The sequence below is a fragment of the Panicum virgatum genome, chromosome 9K, assembly GCF_016808335.1.
Source record: "Panicum virgatum strain AP13 chromosome 9K, P.virgatum_v5, whole genome shotgun sequence".
In the NCBI taxonomy this organism is placed as follows: Eukaryota; Viridiplantae; Streptophyta; class Magnoliopsida; order Poales; family Poaceae; genus Panicum; species Panicum virgatum.
In genome coordinates, this window is record NC_053144.1 from 45,743,947 (window position 1) to 45,763,574 (window position 19,628).

The window sequence follows — 19,628 nt, forward strand, 5'->3', positions numbered from 1 at the left end:
CAATCGACACAGGCGGAGACTCAACTTTCCTTAATCAACAATCATGTCCAACTTTACCTCCGCCCGGTCTCCAATTTCCCTTCTCATTGCATTATTTCTCATAACACTGCCTGAAGTAACAACCCTATATCTCGCGGGTGACAGGAAATCACCCGTCTTCTACCGGTTTACTTAAGCCTAGCAGTGCTAGCGATACCTACACTAGTAAGGACACTGGTAATCAAGATTATGCATCTATGGTTCCAATCAACGCCTGGAACGTAAATGCACAATACTTAAAGTATAACATGGAGTAATTAAAATAAGGGATATGCTCCGGGGCTTGCCTTGCAAGTCAGTGGGGTTAGCGATTTCTTCGGGAGCGTGCTCGACTGCGTCCTCCTGCTGTTCTCCCGCTTGCGGCTCCTGGATCGGCTCGGCAACCAGCGCGTAGGCGATGTCGGTTTCAGCGTCTACATGAATAAAATATGCCATGCATGAAACTTATGAAAAGATACAATGCAATGCAGCACGTGCAATTAGAAATAAAAACAAAACCAATAAACAGCACTTTCAAAACTATGGTCCAAAGGAATGGTGTAGTGCTGAGATGGGATTTCGGTTGCTAATTCCTTTTAGCCTGAAGTATTTCCTTCAAAACATCAACTACTAAGTTTGCTTAGGGCAGCACGGAGTAAGACAGGAGTTTGTTTTGTTGTGGTTACACATGCATGAAACAATAATCAAATAACCACACTTATAAAAGAAAAGTGTAGCTAGGAGCCAATAAAAGCAAGGACTCTACATGCAGATATGATCAAGCCACAAGAAGTTACCAAAATAACAATGATTTTGGTAAAGCATGCCACATAAAATTTTTCCAACAATTATTGACGGCAGAAAGAATTTATTTTACCCAAGAAAAGAAATCAAACACTAATAGATCCACAAACATGTACACAGGCTATGCACCTGAAAATTTTTCAATGGACTACACATGCAAAGAGTAAGCTACCATAAAATTTTCAGGATTTTTAGACAAACAGAACAACCCATACAAAATAATCTAGCTCAAACGCAAACCCTAAATTTAGCAGGGGTAAAAGTGGCATTTCACCTGCAAGAGTATTTTTCTATTGAAGAACTTGATTTTAGAAACCTAACAAAATTTGGTTTGCAATTTTAGGATTTTTCTGCATTTTTCTACGATTTTTTTGAAGATTTCTGCAGAAATCAACAAAAGTAAATAAACCCACCCATAAAGCTCCTGACCCGTGGGCCCCACTCGCCATAGAAACAGAGAGAGAGGGGAGGGGAAAAGCTCCCCTGCTCTGCTCAGCCGTCTGCCCCGGCCCGCACGCCGGCGGCGCGCCTGGCGCGCGCGGCGGCCGTGGACCGGCCGGCCGGCGGGGCAGCGCGGGCAGGCCCACGCGCGGGGGGGGTCAGCGCACCTGCGGCCCGCGCAGGAGCGGCGCAAGGCGGAGCGAGGCGGCGGCGGGGCGCAAGGCTGGGGCGGCGGCGCGCACGCGGGCAAGGGCGGCGGCGCGGCGATCTCCGCCGGCGGCGAGGCCGGTCGGCGGCGGGCAGGGCAGCCCCGCGGCCAGGGCGGCCTGCCGGCCCCGGGGCGCGCGGCGGCGGCCCGCAGGCTCGCGCAAGGCAGCCCCGCGGCGGCACAGCGGCGGCGGCATGGGCGGCCACGGCGGCGCGGAAGCGTTCCGGCGTCGGCGGCGCCTAATTAGCGCGGGGAAAAGGCTGGGAAGGAAGAGGGGCGCGCGGAGAAGCTCACCGGCGACTCGTTTTACGCGGAGGGAGGTCGGGGAGGGGAGCTCGACGGCGATGCAGAGCTTCGGCGCGGAGCAACAATGGCGGTCGGAGACACAGGGGCTGATTCGGCCCGGGGTTGGCGCGAACGGGTTCGTGGAGGGACGAAGGAGCTTCGGGGCGAGGTCGCGCGGCTTGGGGCGCGGGGAATCGAAGCACGGCGGCGAGAGGTGGCCGGAATCGGCACCGGCGCGGCGAGCGGCAGCTAGGGTTACTCGGGTGCTCTGCTCGCTCGAGGAAGAAGGGGACGGAACGAATTGGATAGGGCTCAGGATAAGAACGCGTCCACGCGGAAGCCGAGGATCGCCGACGGCCGACGGGTGGTGTCGCCGGCGACAACGCGGGGTCACGGCATGGGCGCGCGTACGGTTCACTGGAGAGCACAGTAACCGGGTTTAATTCGTTTGAAATGAAATTGACCAAAGTTTGACCGCCCAAAACTCAAATTTTCACATTGAAACCCGAAATTTGACCAAAATAAAAGTTGTAGAGGACAAAAAGTTCTACAACTTTGTTTTTGGGCGACAATTGAATTGAAGCTCGGATCATTGAGAAAAACTGGGTCGAACTTGGCTAAACGATATTTACCGTGAGAACTCGATTAACGCTAACGATGAGCTTAAGTCCATAATTAGCGGTTTAACCCATGATTAACACCTTGATTAACACTGGGGTGTTACAGCCTTCCCCCCTTAAAGGAATCTCGTCCCGAGATTCAAGCACGAGGAAATGTATAGGGTGAGATGGGTAAGTGAGAAGTACCTTGATGAGCATTTAAAAAGTCCGGATACGTGGATCTCAGAAATTCTTCTTTCTCCCAAGTAGCTTCTTCTTCGGAGTGATTACTCCATTGAACTTTGTAGAATCGATTAGTTGTGCGACGAGTAATCCGATCCTTGCGATCAATAATCTTGATAGGATGCTCAGGATACGTGAGATCAGACTCTAATTGAATTGAGTCACTATCAATAGCTTCGGTTGGAACTCTCAAACACTTCTTCAGTTGTGACACATGAAAGATGTTATGAATTGCCGAAAATTTTGCTGGAAGATTCAACCGATAAGCTACAGGGCCACATCTCTCCACAATTGGGTATGGACCAATGTAGCGGGGTGCTAATTTTCCTTTTACTCCAAATCTTTGAACGCCTTTCCAAGGTGATACTTTTAAGTATACCTGGTCACCAACTTTAAAGACGAGTGGATCAGTCCTTTTGTCAGCGTAGCTCTTCTGCCGAGACTGCGCAATTTTCAAATTTTCTTGAATAAGACGGACTTGTTCTTCGGCTTCTTGAACCATGTCCGGTCCGAAAATAGTTCTTTCACCTGCTTCCGACCAATTCAAAGGGGTTCGACATCGACGTCCGTATAAGGCTTCAAATGGTGCCATTTTGATACTCTCTTGATAGCTATTGTTATAAGAGAATTCAGCTAATGGCAAACATTGATCCCATTTCTGTGGATAGGCTAAGACACATGCACGAAGCATATCTTCTAAAATCTGATTGATTCTTTCTGTTTGGCCATCTGTTTGAGGGTGGTAAGCAGAGCTGCGAATCACACGAGTTCCTAAGCAAGTATGCAATTGTTCCCAAAAGCGAGCAGTGAATTGGCTTCCACGATCAGAGATGATAGTCTTGGGTATACCATGCAGGCATAGGATACGCTCAACGTATAACTCAGCATATCTTTTTGTGGAATAACGAGTACTGACTGGAATAAAATGTGCTGACTTGGTTAGTCTATCAACCACAACCCATATAGAGTCATAGCCCTTCTGAGTCCGAGGCAATCCAACTATGAAATCCATACTAATATCTTCCCATTTCCATTCAGGAATACTCAAAGGCTGGAGAGTTCCTGCTGGCCTGAGATGACTCGCTTTAACTCTGCGACAGATGTCACATTCGGACACATATTTAGCGACCTCTCTTTTCATCCGAGTCCACCAAAATCGTTGTTTCAGGTCTTGGTACATCTTGTTGCTACCCGGATGGATGGATAATCGGGAAGTATGAGCTTCATCAAGAATTTGCTTTCGGAGTTCGAAATCCTTAGGGACCACTATTCGATTCTTAAACCATAACACATTCTCACTATCTTGGTGGAAACAGTTTACTTTCGGATCTCCTTCTGCTAATCTTCTCTGAATTTCCTTTACTCCTTTATCTTTCTTTTGTGCTTCGATGATCAGATCACGAAGAGTAGGAGTAAGTTCTAGATGAGCCAATGTGCCATGGGGTACAATGCTCAAGTTTAGCTTTTCCATCTCAAAACAGAGAGACTCACTCAGGGGTATAGCAGAGAGGCAATGACAGTGAGCCTTGCGGCTTAACGCATCAGCAACCACATTTGCTTTTCCTGGATGGTAGTGCACTTCGAGCTCATAATCTTTAATCAACTCGAGCCATCGTCGTTGACGCATGTTCAGATCAGATTGGGTGAAAAGATATTTGAGGCTCTTGTGATCTGTATAAATGTTACACTTCGTGCCCAGAAGATAATGTCGCCAGATCTTCAAAGAATGGACTACAGCTGCTAATTCCAGATCATGTGTGGGATAGTTCTCTTCGTGACGCTTGAGTGATCGAGAAGCATAAGCAATCACCCGATTCTCTTGCATCAGAACACAGCCAATTCCGGTGCCCGAAGCATCACAATAAACATCGAATGGATTTGTAGTATCTGGTTGAGCTAAGATTGGTGCTGAAGTAAGTAGAGTTCTTAACTTCCGGAAAGCTGTCTCACATTGGTCACTCCAATAGAATTTGGTACCTTTCTTGAGAAGTTCAGTCATAGGTTTAGCAATTCTGGAAAATTCCGGTATGAACCGACGATAATAACCCGCTAACCCTAAGAAACTTCGGATTTCAGCCACTGAGGTTGGAGCCTTCCAGTTCAGTACATCCTGTACTTTACTGGGATCAACAGAAATACCCTCAGTCGTAATAACATGACCTAGAAATGGAACTTTCTTTAGCCAAAATTCGCACTTGCTGAGCTTAGCATATAGCTGATGTTCCCTGAGACGTTGGAGTACTATATGAAGATGCTGAGCATGTTCTTCTTCCGTCTTGGAATAGATTAAGATATCATCAATGAATACCACGACGAATTTATCCAGCTCTGGCATGAACACCGAATTCATGAGATACATGAAGTAGGCTGGAGCATTGGTTAATCCAAAGGACATGACCAAATACTCATAAAGACCATAACGAGTGGAGAATGCTGTTTTTGGTATATCTGATGGCCTGATTTTAATTTGATGGTAACCAGATCGGAGATCTATTTTCGAGAAGAACTTGGCACCGGCTAATTGATCAAAGAGAATATCAATGCGAGGAAGAGGATATTTGTTTTTGATGGTGACCGCATTCAAAGGTCGATAGTCCACACATAATCGTAACCCATGATCTTTCTTTTTCACGAACAAAGCTGGACAACCCCATGGTGAAGTACTGGGTCGGATAAAACCCTTATCCAATAATTCTTGCAACTGAACTTTCAACTCAGCTAACTCACTTGGGGTCATTCTGTATGGTCTTCGAGATATGGGCGCTGTGCCGGGCTGTAACTCAATGACAAACTCAATATCCCGATCAGGAGGCATGCCTGGCAAGTCCTCCGGAAACACATCGGGGTATTCACAAACCACCGGAATTATTTCTAGAATCTTCCCCTCAAGATGGTATATGATAGTGGTTGGAATTTCACGCTGGGAAAGATGAATATTCAAAATGCCATGTGTGGAAGAATTGATTCGGACAATGCGAGATGAAGTATCAAGGATAACACGATGTTCCTCCATCCAATTCATTCCAAGAATGATATCTATTCCTTGGTTTGGAAGAACAATGAGATCGGTCTGGAAAACTTTCCCACCTAGGTCAAGGGATACACTCGGAACAGATTGACCGGCTTTTAACGGTACACTCGGTGCATGAATAATATATGGTTTTTTCATGTGTGTTACTTGTAAGTTGAGCCGTGCTACACATGCTTCGCTGATAAATGTATGAGATGCTCCGGAATCAAATAACACAACAACAGGGCGCTGGTTAACGGAAAACATACCCATCATTACTTGAGTACCGTCAGTAATATCTTCCAATGTGGTGTAGTTCACACGACCCGTTTTGACAGGTACAGTCTTCTTTTTATTATCTTGGGTACTAGAGGTTGATATTGGTGTAGGAGGCTGGTAATTGACTTGTCTGCGTGGCATGGTACAATCACGTGCAAAATGCCCAGGAAGCCCGCAGTTATAACAAGGATAGTTGCTGGGGCGTACAAACGGCGAAGCGGGAGGTCTCTGCCCTTGCTGTGGCGCTGGGAGACGTGGTACCCACGACTGCTGCTGTGGCGGCCTAGCAACCCAACGGCCTTGCTGCGGTGGACGACTTAGAGTCCACTGACTTCCTGTTTGTACTAGCTTGTACTTCTGGGGCGTACTGCTGGAAGATCCAACAGGTGCCTTCCTCTTTTTGTCGGCCTTATGAGCTAATGTAGCATCTTCTTGAGTAATAGCCTTATTAACCAGTTCTGTAAAGTGGGCACAAGTAGTTAGGGCCAGTTTGTCCTGCAGCTTGGTATTCAGTCCTCTCCTGAAGCAATCCTGCCTCTTTTCATCACTATCCACATGAAAACCACCATACTGAGCTAACTGGTTGAAGGTTTGAGCATATTGAAGAACAGTGTTATTTCCTTGCTTCAATTCCAGGAACTCTGCCATCTTCCTTCTCATCAGACTAGTAGGAATATGATGGGCCTTGAATGCTGCCACAAACTCATTCCAAGTGAGACGCGCACCAGCGGGGAGTAGAGACTTGTGATTAACCCACCATATCTTCGCTGGGCCTCTCAGTTGTTGCGCTGCAAAGGCGGCTTTGTCTACTTCTGTACAATTGAGGATACTGAACTTGTCCTCGATAGTGCGAATCCATGCATCAGCTTCAAGAGGATCATCTGCCTTGTGGAACAGAGGTGGCTGGGTGGCCAGAAAACCGACATAGTCAGTTTCTGCTGGTGGTGCTTGTCGACCTCTGCCGGCATTGTTTTGCACTAATTGCCTCATCAATTCGGTCTGCTCATTGCGGTCAGCAATAAGAGCTGCAATAGCCTGAGCCAAGGAGGGAAGTGGTTGGGATTGTGCTCCGTGATTCTCATTTTCAGGGTTGGCAGCGTGGTTATCACCCATCTGCAAAATAACCACCCCTTGGTTAGCCATTCCGCTATCAGGACTAATTCATGCAAATAAAGAATGTGCATATCTAATATGGACACACGGCATGAATCATTTCCCTTGCGATATGGTTCACCAAGGAAAAAATAAACTGACTTGCTTTGGTTGAAACTTCATCTACTCACTTGAACCACAGATTGGTAACTCGGGGTTGCACAACTATTAACTACGAGGCGAGCAAAATTAAATTATTTTTTTTTGAGGCGCAACTGCAAACAATAAAGCGGTCAACCAACTCAAATATGCCAGATGCATGCACGTTCTATCGTTTCTCACCCAAGCAAGTACCAAATATGGTATACGAAGACGACTAGTGGCACAATTACGTACTCTCCCTATATATACTAGTCGTTCCTACGATCAAGGATTTCATAACGTGCTTAACGAAGTTAGTGTTCCTGCAGACAAACCAAAACAACAAGAGAGATATAATTATCCATTTCTGGACCCTTCGTGCCAGCACACACGAACGGCCCCCATGTGTCCTACGCCACACGGGTAACGCATATGCAGTTTCCCACATATTCACCCATACATTACCATCCACTATAGAGATGGCACCCAGACGTTTGACGCTGAATGGGCAGCGCTGCATACGTCATAACAACGTATTCACTTCCCGTACACTCGCCTTACGGGACATCCAAGGGTAGACGTGTCCCAAGGGTCACGGTCATGGCCAACCGCATGACAGGTTTACATCTCGTAACATTGCCTTACGAAATGACCGTGATCACAATCACACGGTATGAAATCCGCACTCCATATCAGGCGGCAGATAGCGACAGGCTCATTTGAATTGAGCCTTATCACCTCCTCGTATGCTCATCATACGAGACCCGCGCACGTATGAAACACGTGGGCTATTCTAAGGACTATCAGAATTCTCACCTTGCTTACCTCAGCGTAGGTGCGTCGTTACAGAATAGTAGTTGTGCACAAAAGTAAGGTTTAACGAGAAGTAATTGCTGGAAGTGCTGGAATGAATAGATACTTAGATGCCTCCTAACTTATAACACATAATTAGGGCATACGAACTATCTACCTATTCCTTAGCGCATCTAGCGTCAACTTTTCGAAAAACCCAAAAGTTTTGCAGTTAAGCACTCAAGTAATCACCCCCCAGTGCAATTAGCTCTGATGCCACCTGTCACAGAACAGTCCAAATAATACCGATCAAGTGCACTAATTAACCTTTTAACTTAAACCCCCGCTACTGCACTTCAGCAGTACATCCAGACTGCCTGCTTTAACCAGGATCGATTGCACAGGAACTCTCGCCAAAAGACGAGCACAGGTGATTACAAGCAACCAAGGTTTTCAAACTTAACTTACAACCAGAGTTAAACAAAAGTCTTCAAATTAATTTACAACAAAAGTTTTACAAGCCAGAGTTACATTTCGAATACAGAGTTCAAACGCAGCGGAAAATAAAATACAAACAGGTTTGAAACAAGCTTCAAAATACAGTACGATAAATAACGTCGATGACCAAAAGATGAACTTCACATCTTGCCCACTGATGTGAGGCTCACCTGCCTGCAATCACGGAGAAGGCGGAACCCACTCGAACGTCCAACCTGGAGGAAGAGGCTGACCACTCCAGGACGCACCGATTTCCTCGAAGTCTTCCGGAATACAGCCTGCTCAGAAGGGTTACAACCAAACCCTGAGTATTCTAATACTCAGCAAGGCTTACCCGTCTATGGGTATACTTAGCCCATTACCTAGACATGCACAGCTCTTTGGCTCTGGATTATTTTGCTGGAAAGCTACTAAAACTGGATCCTTACTTTCAATATTTTAGCTCCAATTGTGTTGATAGCTAGAAACTAGGTTTGCCTAATTCTCTAGAGTACACATGGTTAATCATATTATCTTTTCAAGAATATCAACAAAAGTCCAACTTTACTCTTTCTACCTTTCAATCCTTACTACGATGCGACGCATTGACCAAGGCTCTCATATCCGCGAGTCACGGCGAATCGATCCGATTTAACCTTGCAAGGTGGACCTAACTCACACGACACGTGAAAACCCCGTCGGGCCACACACGTCAACTGTTCCCATAATTACCCCGAAGTCTGAATCAAGCCCGCAAGCACCCAGATGATGAGCCCCGCACGTGCGAACACCCAGTGAACCCGTGGGCTACTTCACCATCCGTCAACCCTACCCAGCACCGCAGGTCGAGACCCAGATTCCGACGCAATTAAGGTAATTAGCTTACCGGTTTCGACTACCTCCTACTTCCGGCATGTGGTTAGTACTGTTCAATCCTCAGTCAAAGGGCCAACAACGGAACGGTCCTCAATCGACACAGGCGGAGACTCAACTTTCCTTAATCAACAATCATGTCCAACTTTACCTCCGCCCGGTCTCCAATTTCCCTTCTCATTGCATTATTTCTCATAACACTGCCTGAAGTAACAACCCTATATCTCGCGGGTGACAGGAAATCACCCGTCTTCTACCGGTTTACTTAAGCCTAGCAGTGCTAGCGATACCTACACTAGTAAGGACACTGGTAATCAAGATTATGCATCTATGGTTCCAATCAACGCCTGGAACGTAAATGCACAATACTTAAAGTATAACATGGAGTAATTAAAATAAGGGATATGCTCCGGGGCTTGCCTTGCAAGTCAGTGGGGTTAGCGATTTCTTCGGGAGCGTGCTCGACTGCGTCCTCCTGCTGTTCTCCCGCTTGCGGCTCCTGGATCGGCTCGGCAACCAGCGCGTAGGCGATGTCGGTTTCAGCGTCTACATGAATAAAATATGCCATGCATGAAACTTATGAAAAGATACAATGCAATGCAGCACGTGCAATTAGAAATAAAAACAAAACCAATAAACAGCACTTTCAAAACTATGGTCCAAAGGAATGGTGTAGTGCTGAGATGGGATTTCGGTTGCTAATTCCTTTTAGCCTGAAGTATTTCCTTCAAAACATCAACTACTAAGTTTGCTTAGGGCAGCACGGAGTAAGACAGGAGTTTGTTTTGTTGTGGTTACACATGCATGAAACAATAATCAAATAACCACACTTATAAAAGAAAAGTGTAGCTAGGAGCCAATAAAAGCAAGGACTCTACATGCAGATATGATCAAGCCACAAGAAGTTACCAAAATAACAATGATTTTGGTAAAGCATGCCACATAAAATTTTTCCAACAATTATTGACGGCAGAAAGAATTTATTTTACCCAAGAAAAGAAATCAAACACTAATAGATCCACAAACATGTACACAGGCTATGCACCTGAAAATTTTTCAATGGACTACACATGCAAAGAGTAAGCTACCATAAAATTTTCAGGATTTTTAGACAAACAGAACAACCCATACAAAATAATCTAGCTCAAACGCAAACCCTAAATTTAGCAGGGGTAAAAGTGGCATTTCACCTGCAAGAGTATTTTTCTATTGAAGAACTTGATTTTAGAAACCTAACAAAATTTGGTTTGCAATTTTAGGATTTTTCTGCATTTTTCTACGATTTTTTTGAAGATTTCTGCAGAAATCAACAAAAGTAAATAAACCCACCCATAAAGCTCCTGACCCGTGGGCCCCACTCGCCATAGAAACAGAGAGAGAGGGGAGGGGAAAAGCTCCCCTGCTCTGCTCAGCCGTCTGCCCCGGCCCGCACGCCGGCGGCGCGCCTGGCGCGCGCGGCGGCCGTGGACCGGCCGGCCGGCGGGGCAGCGCGGGCAGGCCCACGCGCGGGGGGGGGGTCAGCGCACCTGCGGCCCGCGCAGGAGCGGCGCAAGGCGGAGCGAGGCGGCGGCGGGGCGCAAGGCTGGGGCGGCGGCGCGCACGCGGGCAAGGGCGGCGGCGCGGCGATCTCCGCCGGCGGCGAGGCCGGTCGGCGGCGGGCAGGGCAGCCCCGCGGCCAGGGCGGCCTGCCGGCCCCGGGGCGCGCGGCGGCGGCCCGCAGGCTCGCGCAAGGCAGCCCCGCGGCGGCACAGCGGCGGCGGCATGGGCGGCCACGGCGGCGCGGAAGCGTTCCGGCGTCGGCGGCGCCTAATTAGCGCGGGGAAAAGGCTGGGAAGGAAGAGGGGCGCGCGGAGAAGCTCACCGGCGACTCGTTTTACGCGGAGGGAGGTCGGGGAGGGGAGCTCGACGGCGATGCAGAGCTTCGGCGCGGAGCAACAATGGCGGTCGGAGACACAGGGGCTGATTCGGCCCGGGGTTGGCGCGAACGGGTTCGTGGAGGGACGAAGGAGCTTCGGGGCGAGGTCGCGCGGCTTGGGGCGCGGGGAATCGAAGCACGGCGGCGAGAGGTGGCCGGAATCGGCACCGGCGCGGCGAGCGGCAGCTAGGGTTACTCGGGTGCTCTGCTCGCTCGAGGAAGAAGGGGACGGAACGAATTGGATAGGGCTCAGGATAAGAACGCGTCCACGCGGAAGCCGAGGATCGCCGACGGCCGACGCGTGGTGTCGCCGGCGACAACGCGGGGTCACGGCATGGGCGCGCGTACGGTTCACTGGAGAGCACAGTAACCGGGTTTAATTCGTTTGAAATGAAATTGACCAAAGTTTGACCGCCCAAAACTCAAATTTTCACATTGAAACCCGAAATTTGACCAAAATAAAAGTTGTAGAGGACAAAAAGTTCTACAACTTTGTTTTTGGGCGACAATTGAATTGAAGCTCGGATCATTGAGAAAAACTGGGTCGAACTTGGCTAAACGATATTTACCGTGAGAACTCGATTAACGCTAACGATGAGCTTAAGTCCATAATTAGCGGTTTAACCCATGATTAACACCTTGATTAACACTGGGGTGTTACAATTATTTATCTGTGTATATTTTTGAAATTAAATAAAAGTTAGTGCCTGTTTTGATACTATATCAATTGGGCCTGTTTGGTTCCTTGGAATTAGTCTGAATTGGGGTCATTTCCCAGGGCAGGCTTGTTTGGCTGCCCAATAAATTGAAAGTAAGATTCCAGATCTGCAGCTAATTCAGGGCCTAACTGTATGGAGGCTCTACGTGGGCAGTATGAATCATTCATATGTAACCAATCATCATTTTCATTAGGATCTACAGTTTGCTTGTTCCAAGTAGCACTACCATTTGCAAAATGGGTGCATGATATCATATCCCATCTTCAATATGACGCACGTCATATAATAATAAACATACTCCCTCCGTCCCAAAAAACAAGTCACTTTAGGATTCAAAATTTGTCCCAAAAAAACAAGTCATCCTACTCTATTTAGAAAGTGCATGCGCATGCAAGAATCAATTATTGTCAAATATGGATAATATACAGGGGCAAACATGGTCATTTTACCTTCTTGTTAAGTTGTCCTAGAATTCCTAGGATGACTTCTTTTTTGGGACGGAGGGAGTAGATTAGTAGATGATGAGCACATGCCTCATAGAAGTACACAATACATGTAAACTGGTTGGTTACCTTTCCACTGCCAATGTTACAATTGTCCTTGGCCAACGTTATCAATATTTAGTTCATGACATTTCTTTAATTTCTTTGATATGCTTCATGACACTTTTTTTCCACACTTCTGTTCGTCAGACACTGCTGCATATCAGACCTTGCCCCTCTTCCGCTTACGTTCTTTAGGATCAGCTTTGTGTGGATGTGGATCGCAAACGTTGTTCGCATCTAAAATGAAATTGCATAACATATTAGCATATAATTTGCCGGGATGTAAATATTCTCGATAAGAGATGCATACATAACAGATGCAAGGGCAACAATTGCCAGGATCACTTTCAGCAATCAGCATATCCAATCAGGTAAGAATATTTTGAAACCAAAAAAAAAAGGCTGGTGGTCACTGCTCAACACACTTTGGTTGGATTCTTACAAAACATATAGAGTGGCAATGCGATATTAATTAAATTGAACCAAAACTGAACCAAGAGTAAAGGGTATACCTGCAGGTGTTGAGGTGGTCAAGGAGGCCACTGAAATCCTCGCAAAATCTAGCTGTTATCCTTGTGGTCTGCTGTCTTTTGTTTCTACAAATGATTGGAGATAACCATCAAGCCTTTCTCTACAAAAATATTTTCCAACTTTATCAACAATCAAGACAATTAATGAACAAAATTAAAAATTCAAAACCAGTCTTGCACTTTGAATAATACGATCACCACTAACCATAAATTTATCAAATTCGCTTATTGTGCTTAGAGTGGGAAAGGCACCACGCGGAACATGTGGTGGCCTTAGCTTGCATTAGTTGGGCAGTCTACATAAAGGAAATCATTTACCCCGCGCATGCATATAATATAAATACATCTGTTCTTCCATGATCAGAAAAGGAAGTCAACAATTACCATTTAATGGGGAAAGGTTCAAAATTTCCTCCACCTATCATCATCACAACCAAATGGGGAATAGGGTGGTTTAGCCAAAGAAAAAGTGAATCTCCATGCACTGAAGAATCTTTTCAGACAGAATCTACAGAACAAAAATGACAGAATGAGTTAAAATACTGAAATTTCTGCTAGCGACAGCCGCCTAGTCTTAGACACAGATAGGGGTGCAAATTGGCGACCCTTAGGTGCACCTCCAACCCTCTTTAGTTCAAATATTTGTACTACTTTTCTAAAATAGGATCTCTTTCTGGAGAAGTAGTTTAAATATTTGAACTAAAGAGGATTGGAGGTGCACCTAAGGGTCACCACTCACCAATCTACACCGAAAGACACAGACCAGCAATGCTTAATCAGGAAAGCCGAACAATATACGATTTTTTTAAATAGTGTACTGAGATGTCCATTAAGATGCTACCTGTGGTAAAGAAACAAAATAATGGTTCTGGACTATGTATGTACCTGGCTGAATCAATCTTCCCTTTTAATTCTTGTATCTCTACCTGTGATATAAAAATAATTGCTGAAGCGATCAAATATATACCAACTCTCACGATTAATGTAGCAAATAAAGACATAACCAATTTATAATAATGTACACACTATTTAGTGCCAGAAGGTATATATACCTTTTTTTTTGTTGTTGTGAATTCCAGTGGGATAATTGAGTTTGGATGAAATAAACCAATCAACACCAAGCATAGCTCAGTTAATGAAAATGCAATTTTTTTCATTTAGATTTTGTGTGATAAACAATTCAGATGCACCATTAGTCTCTTGTATCAAGTAAATTACGACACCAAATAAGTTTGATGCAGAGGCATAAATACAAATTGATAGCGAGACATAGACACAAGTACTTGTCTTCCTAAGCCCAGGATACTTCCTTCCTGCAGTGGTACACATAGTGTTCAAGGATGGAATATTAGACTCAGTTTGCTCCGGGAACTGAATCAAACAAATCGCAGCAACATCCGACTTGATGGCCCAATGTGGCATTCCATCAAACATTTAGTGAGCAGAGAGCTTGGTGCATTTCGCAGCATCTAACCTCGACCTCGCCTGGCACCTCTGGACCTACAGGAGTCCCTGCCCACCAAACGGAGGGATGGTGTCTCTAGATGAACCCACCATTGCTCCAATTGCACTGTCATCCGACGCCGTCGACGGGAAGGCAAGTGTTGGTGCACTGGCCATGCCCCTAATTGTAGGGCTTCTTGATTTTGCACCCAAATTCATGGTAAATGAAGGGAAATTATGCTTACCTTTTGTTGTCTGAGTTCATAGCCGTGGGAGGAGAGAGGATGAGCATGGGACTATGGGAGGGAGTGCGACCCGCTCCACAGGACGGCGCCGCAACGGGACGACTGGTCGATGGAGCAACGACGGATGGCGACGCGACAACCGGATGTTGCAGCACTAAGATATCCGTGCGTCGAGACGGCGGCACGACCTGCTCCACAGGACGGAGCCACGAAGGCATGGCGTGTTGACGGCGCAGCGGCGGGACGGCGATGGCGCGACAGACCGACGTTGCAGCACTTAGGTCTCCGCGCGACTGCCAAGCGTTCAGGATGGCGCTGTGATACTCTGAGCGCTCAGGTCTTCGAAGGCCGAGTGTGTAGCGAGGAGGCGCGTCGGAGAAGGTGGAGTTGCAGCGCGCTGTCGGGGATCTGTTTCCTTGTCATGGCGGCTGCACTGCGGCGGGGCGAGGTGGTGTTGCGGCGGCGAGGCCATGTGGCAGATCGGCGGATTGGTGGGCGGCGCGCGTCTGGGATGACGGCATCGCCGAATTCGCGTGGCAAAGCGTCGATGGGTGGATCGGCAACAAGGGGCGGCTGCGGTCATGCGGACGGTGAGGGCAAGGGGTAGGACGGCGGAGCTCGCGGCGTTTGGGCGGCGGCGAGCGCGCGGGCGCCCTGGCGACGGCGGCATCGGGAGGGAGGGGGGCGGGGGCGGGGGGCGATGTTGGCCGCAAGCGGAGGCAGCGCGAGCGGGGGCGGGGAGAGCGGGGCAACGGCGGCGGCGCGAGGCGTGGGGGAGATTGGCCGTTATTAGCGTCGTCGGACTGCAGGGTTGCCGTTTATTCCTATGCGATTTTTTTTGAAAGAGAATTCCTATGCGATTTCGAACGGGCAAATCAAGACCGTCGGCTAGTCAGACTGTAGCTTTTGCTGACTTTGCTTCAGCAAGTCAGACAAGCCGGATCGACGAATCGGGATTCCCTGAGTTGCGGCAAGTCAGGGAATCACTGTAGCGGTGACTTTCGATCCGTTCCCGGCCGTTTGATTGCAGATGGATGGATGAGATTTTTGCTACAGTGTCACGCTACAGTACACTATGAACAGTGAAAATCGGCACATTAAATATGCTACAGTAAATACCGGTCGACTACTGTTCATCCAGGCACAATTTACTGTAGCTTTTGCTGACTTTGCTTCAGCAAATCAGCCAAGCCGGATCGCTCCACGAAACCCCCTAGTCCCCACCACCGACGCGCCGTCGCCGATTCCCCCTCCCGCCGGATTTGTCGTCGTCCCTCGGGCTTGCCTCCGTTTCTGTGAAGGTTCACTTCCTTTCTCGTCCAAGTTGAAGAAATTATTCGCTTTGCACGCGAAATAATCCCCCTGTGTTGTCCAGGTTTTGAAATCGGGTGGGGTCTGACTTGATTGCCGTGAGATGGCGACGACGCCGGGGTTCGCCGGTAAGAGGAGGATTAGGAGCTTTAGGAAGGCCAGCAAGGAGAAGAGCGAAGAGGACAAGGAAATCGTCAGTTACCGTCGCCACTGGGAAAACTGCTACGGCAAGTATTTCGGTTCCTTCGAGGACACTAGTAAGTTAATCCAATCCAGTCAATTCTTCCCCAAAAGAAACCCAGTTCCAATCTTTAACTAATTGATGAATCATGTAGACTAGATCGAGAATAGTTTAATACGGGATTTGCTAGTTTTAAGGCGTATGACATGTTTGCTATCTTTGAATGACCTATGCTATAATCTTTGTATTTTTTACTTAAATGCTAATTCTAATCCCTATGTGTTTGTTCGATCTAGCAAGGAATTTTGCCACTCTAAAGTGTACTTGCAGGTTCGCAATTCCAAATGTTGGTTTACACAATTGCCAAAACATCATTCCTTTGATTTTTCTTGCTATCATCTAAATTCAAAGCATTGTTTCAGAATCGCATAGCTGCAAGGAAATCAAATATAGGGAGAGGCAACAGTAAGCCTACTTCTGTGTGGCAAAATTCCAAATTTCTAAGTAGGGCTAACCTTTAGTTCTTGAGTTAGAAAAAAAAACATTTGATCTTTTTTGTCAGGTTCACAAAAAAAATTATTTATTCTTTCTTAGGTTAGAAAATATTGTGAGATTAATCTCTTGTATGTACAAATTTGTAACACAGCAAAATTGAAAAGTATAAGTGATATTTAATTTACCCTTTGTGTATTAATTAATGGAAACCTTATTGTAGCTGTTGTGCCACCCATGCGCTATACTTTTGGATCCATACCAACGTCTGTTACCATGGAGCAAGGATTGCAGATATTTTCCATTAAAGTTGCCCAGCTCAAAGAAGAAGAAGGTCTCCACTGGCCACTGCACGTATATGGCTTGATCGCTATCAGGGACTCTCTAGATCCTAGACGGAACATTCTTTTCCACCGTGCTAGGGATAACTGCCAAACCATAACTGAAGAGGTATCATGCATTGATTTTATTTTTCTTGTTCTCGCAATTCTATTATATATTGTCTTTGTTTGCATGCACCTTGTGATAGAGCCGGAGTGCCCGATCTTTCGGTGAGTGGGGATAAATTCGACTTGGCGGAAGATGACCCTCACGATCCGACTACGACGAGCGAACCCGAAGCGCCAATGCAATCGCTGAACCAACTCCCTGTGGTTACCGACCTTGTTGGTGCAAGATCAGCCTGATCACGAAGATCAATTCTTGTTCGCAATCGAAGAACGAACAAGAACAAGAGGCGAGCAATCTATAGAGCCGGAGTGCCCGATCTTTCGGTGAGTGGGGATAAATTCGACTTGGCGGAAGATGACCCTCACGATCCGACTACGACGAGCGAACCCGAAGCGCCAATGCAATCGCTGAACCAACTCCCTGTGGTTACCGACCTTGTTGGTGCAAGATCAGCCTGATCACGAAGATCAATTCCTGTTCGCAATCGAAGAACGAACAAGAACAAGAGGCGAGCAATCTATATATCACTCGAAGGTGGAGTTCTGCAATACACGAGGACAGCGCTGATTTGCGCGTGTTCAGGATTAGCTAAAGCTAGATGTAAAACAAAACTCAAGTCTGAAAATAAAAGAGGAGTCTATCTAAATAGGGGGACGCAGCCCCTGGCGGCCAGGAAGGGCGGCGCGCTACAGTACCCGCGGGTACTGTTCACGCCTAGGGTTGAGAAGATTGGGCCTACTGTTATTCTTCTGGGCCTTCGTTCTTCAATAGCATGATGTAGTTCAATTCCCTCACACGGGCCCGAGTAATTGGCCCAAGTGTAGGGGATGGTGCCTGGGCCTGGAGTGGAGGTGCGCTTGGTGGTGTAGGTGGCGCCTGGAATGCTTCTGGTGCTGCTGATGTAGATGTTCTTGTATTGTAGTTGATGTCCTCATCACCTTGTAATTGTTGTTGATATTTCTTTGCTGTTATTTGAAACAACCAGTCCAATCTATTGAGGAACACGTGTATTAACAAACTATTGGTACTGGGGAAAATAAACTGTTGCTTGCTTTTATCTACACACCTGTTTCTTGTTATTGTGATGGCCTCTATATGCTTAGGTAACTTTATCTTGGATTGATTGGTTGTCTCCTGCCTCCTTTGCTATGTCTACTGTTTAAATATCTGAGTTGGTGGTGATGGTTTGCCTGCCACCACCGCTGCCCTACCCTTACAATTTGCTTTGACACAACATAAAATTGGTTCATCCTCTACTACAACTTTAAGCACCTGTAACCAATGTTATTTGTGTATTATTTATCTTCATATCAACTATGTATCCTAGGGATTACTTGTTGTGTTTGATAGAGAGAGATTGATTAATGAATAGTGATGCTTACAGGATCCGCATTTGCTGTTAACGGGCCCATCTCGTGCAGTTGTGATAATTGATCCAGTTTCATTTGAAGTTCAAGTGAAAGCAAAGGGTGAAAGTGAGTCTGAAGATAAAGTGCTTGTGTCTGATGTCTTGACTACCCAGCATGCTGTTAGTCATATGGGGCATCCTCCTCCCATAAATACAAGTTATTTATGGGGAAAACGCAGCACACTTGGGTTTTCATTTGCTGTTCTTGCTCAAACAGTTGAGGCCACTATATGCGTTGAAGTCCTTGAGAGGTCATGGCCAGAAAATGTCCCTGGAAAAATCACTGCCTGCACGACTAGTCTACCTGACATGAAAATCTCACTTCTAGATTACCGAGGTGAAAGAGTTCCTATCAATAATTCTGGTGTGATTATGCTTTCAAGACAGGTTGTTTCTGTGGAATTAAGTGAAAAACTGAAAGTTGAAGTGGAGGCTAGATATGGTGGTGAACTTGTCAAAGGTTATGTATCTTTGATACCTAAAAAGGCCACCATAAGCTTTCAGAGGTGTGATATGTTCTTCTGTAAGCTGGGCATCACCGTTGGATGGTCCCTCTTCACAGAGTCACCCAATTCGGATCCTGCTGTAGTCAAGCACTATGCTGCAGCAGCAACTATTAAAGTCTAGCACTATGCTCCAGATTCTAGTAGTCTGTTCGGTTTTAACTTGTCTATTTAGCGTCTTATAAGATCGTGGTGTACTATCGGTCTGCATGGGTGCATCGTGCTTGTGTACCAACATTTGCTATATCATTGTTATGCTATAACGGTTGTGTAGTTCTGTTTTCTTTTTAAATTTAGAACTGGGTGCATCGTGCTCGTGTAGCAACATTTGCTATATCATTGTTATGTTAGCTATTACCGTTGCATTATAGTTCTTTGCTTTTTAGTTTAGACCTTGTTATTGACGAGAAGATACGGCTGCTTCAATTTGGTTATGTTCATGGGTGTATCGTGTTTACGCTTTGGCAATGTAATAAACTAATAACCGCTCACTGTGGAGCATCCGGTGTGTTAGCAGTTCGCCATTACATCGATGAATTGAATTTCCAAATTCAGAAAATCAACGTCAGTCGATTGGTTGGATTTTAAATGCAACTCCTTTTCACTTTGATTCTTGCGAACCTG

At 46.4% G+C, this 19,628-nt stretch overlaps 1 protein-coding gene and 1 long non-coding RNA gene across 3 annotated transcripts; one reads left to right on the top strand and one right to left on the bottom strand.

The window, feature by feature from the left end:
- Positions 1 to 12,362: 12,362 nt before the first annotated feature.
- Positions 12,363 to 15,282, bottom strand: LOC120651675. Its single transcript, XR_005666275.1, has 4 exons — positions 13,857 to 15,282; positions 13,356 to 13,479; positions 12,954 to 13,072; positions 12,363 to 12,678 (listed from the first exon to the last, which is right to left on the bottom strand). It is a non-coding gene; the product is annotated as an uncharacterized LOC120651675 (long non-coding RNA).
- A 578-nt stretch (positions 15,283 to 15,860) lies between these two features.
- Positions 15,861 to 19,174, top strand: LOC120651676. Of its 2 annotated transcripts, none has more exons than XM_039929246.1 (4): positions 15,861 to 15,960; positions 16,035 to 16,227; positions 16,867 to 17,093; positions 18,478 to 19,174. In XM_039929246.1, exons 2-4 carry the CDS (start codon positions 16,074 to 16,076, stop codon positions 19,126 to 19,128), a joined length of 1,032 nt encoding a protein of 343 aa, XP_039785180.1. In that variant the 5' UTR covers positions 15,861 to 15,960; positions 16,035 to 16,073; the 3' UTR covers positions 19,129 to 19,174. The 2 variants fall into 2 exon arrangements, with proteins under 2 accessions (XP_039785180.1, XP_039785181.1); XM_039929247.1 differs by having other exon boundaries at positions 15,891 to 15,954.
- The last annotated feature ends 454 nt before the right edge of the window (positions 19,175 to 19,628 follow it).

Bases quoted from the DNA above. Each gene is read 5' to 3' on its own strand.
- LOC120651676 (XM_039929246.1), top strand. From the start codon at position 16,074: ATGGCGACGACGCCGGGGTTCGCCGGTAAGAGGAGGATTAGGAGCTTT. The intron at 16,228-16,866 runs GTAAGTTAATCC...ACCTTATTGTAG, and splicing joins CGGTTCCTTCGAGGACACTA to CTGTTGTGCCACCCATGCGC. The intron at 17,094-18,477 runs GTATCATGCATT...TGATGCTTACAG, and splicing joins GCCAAACCATAACTGAAGAG to GATCCGCATTTGCTGTTAAC.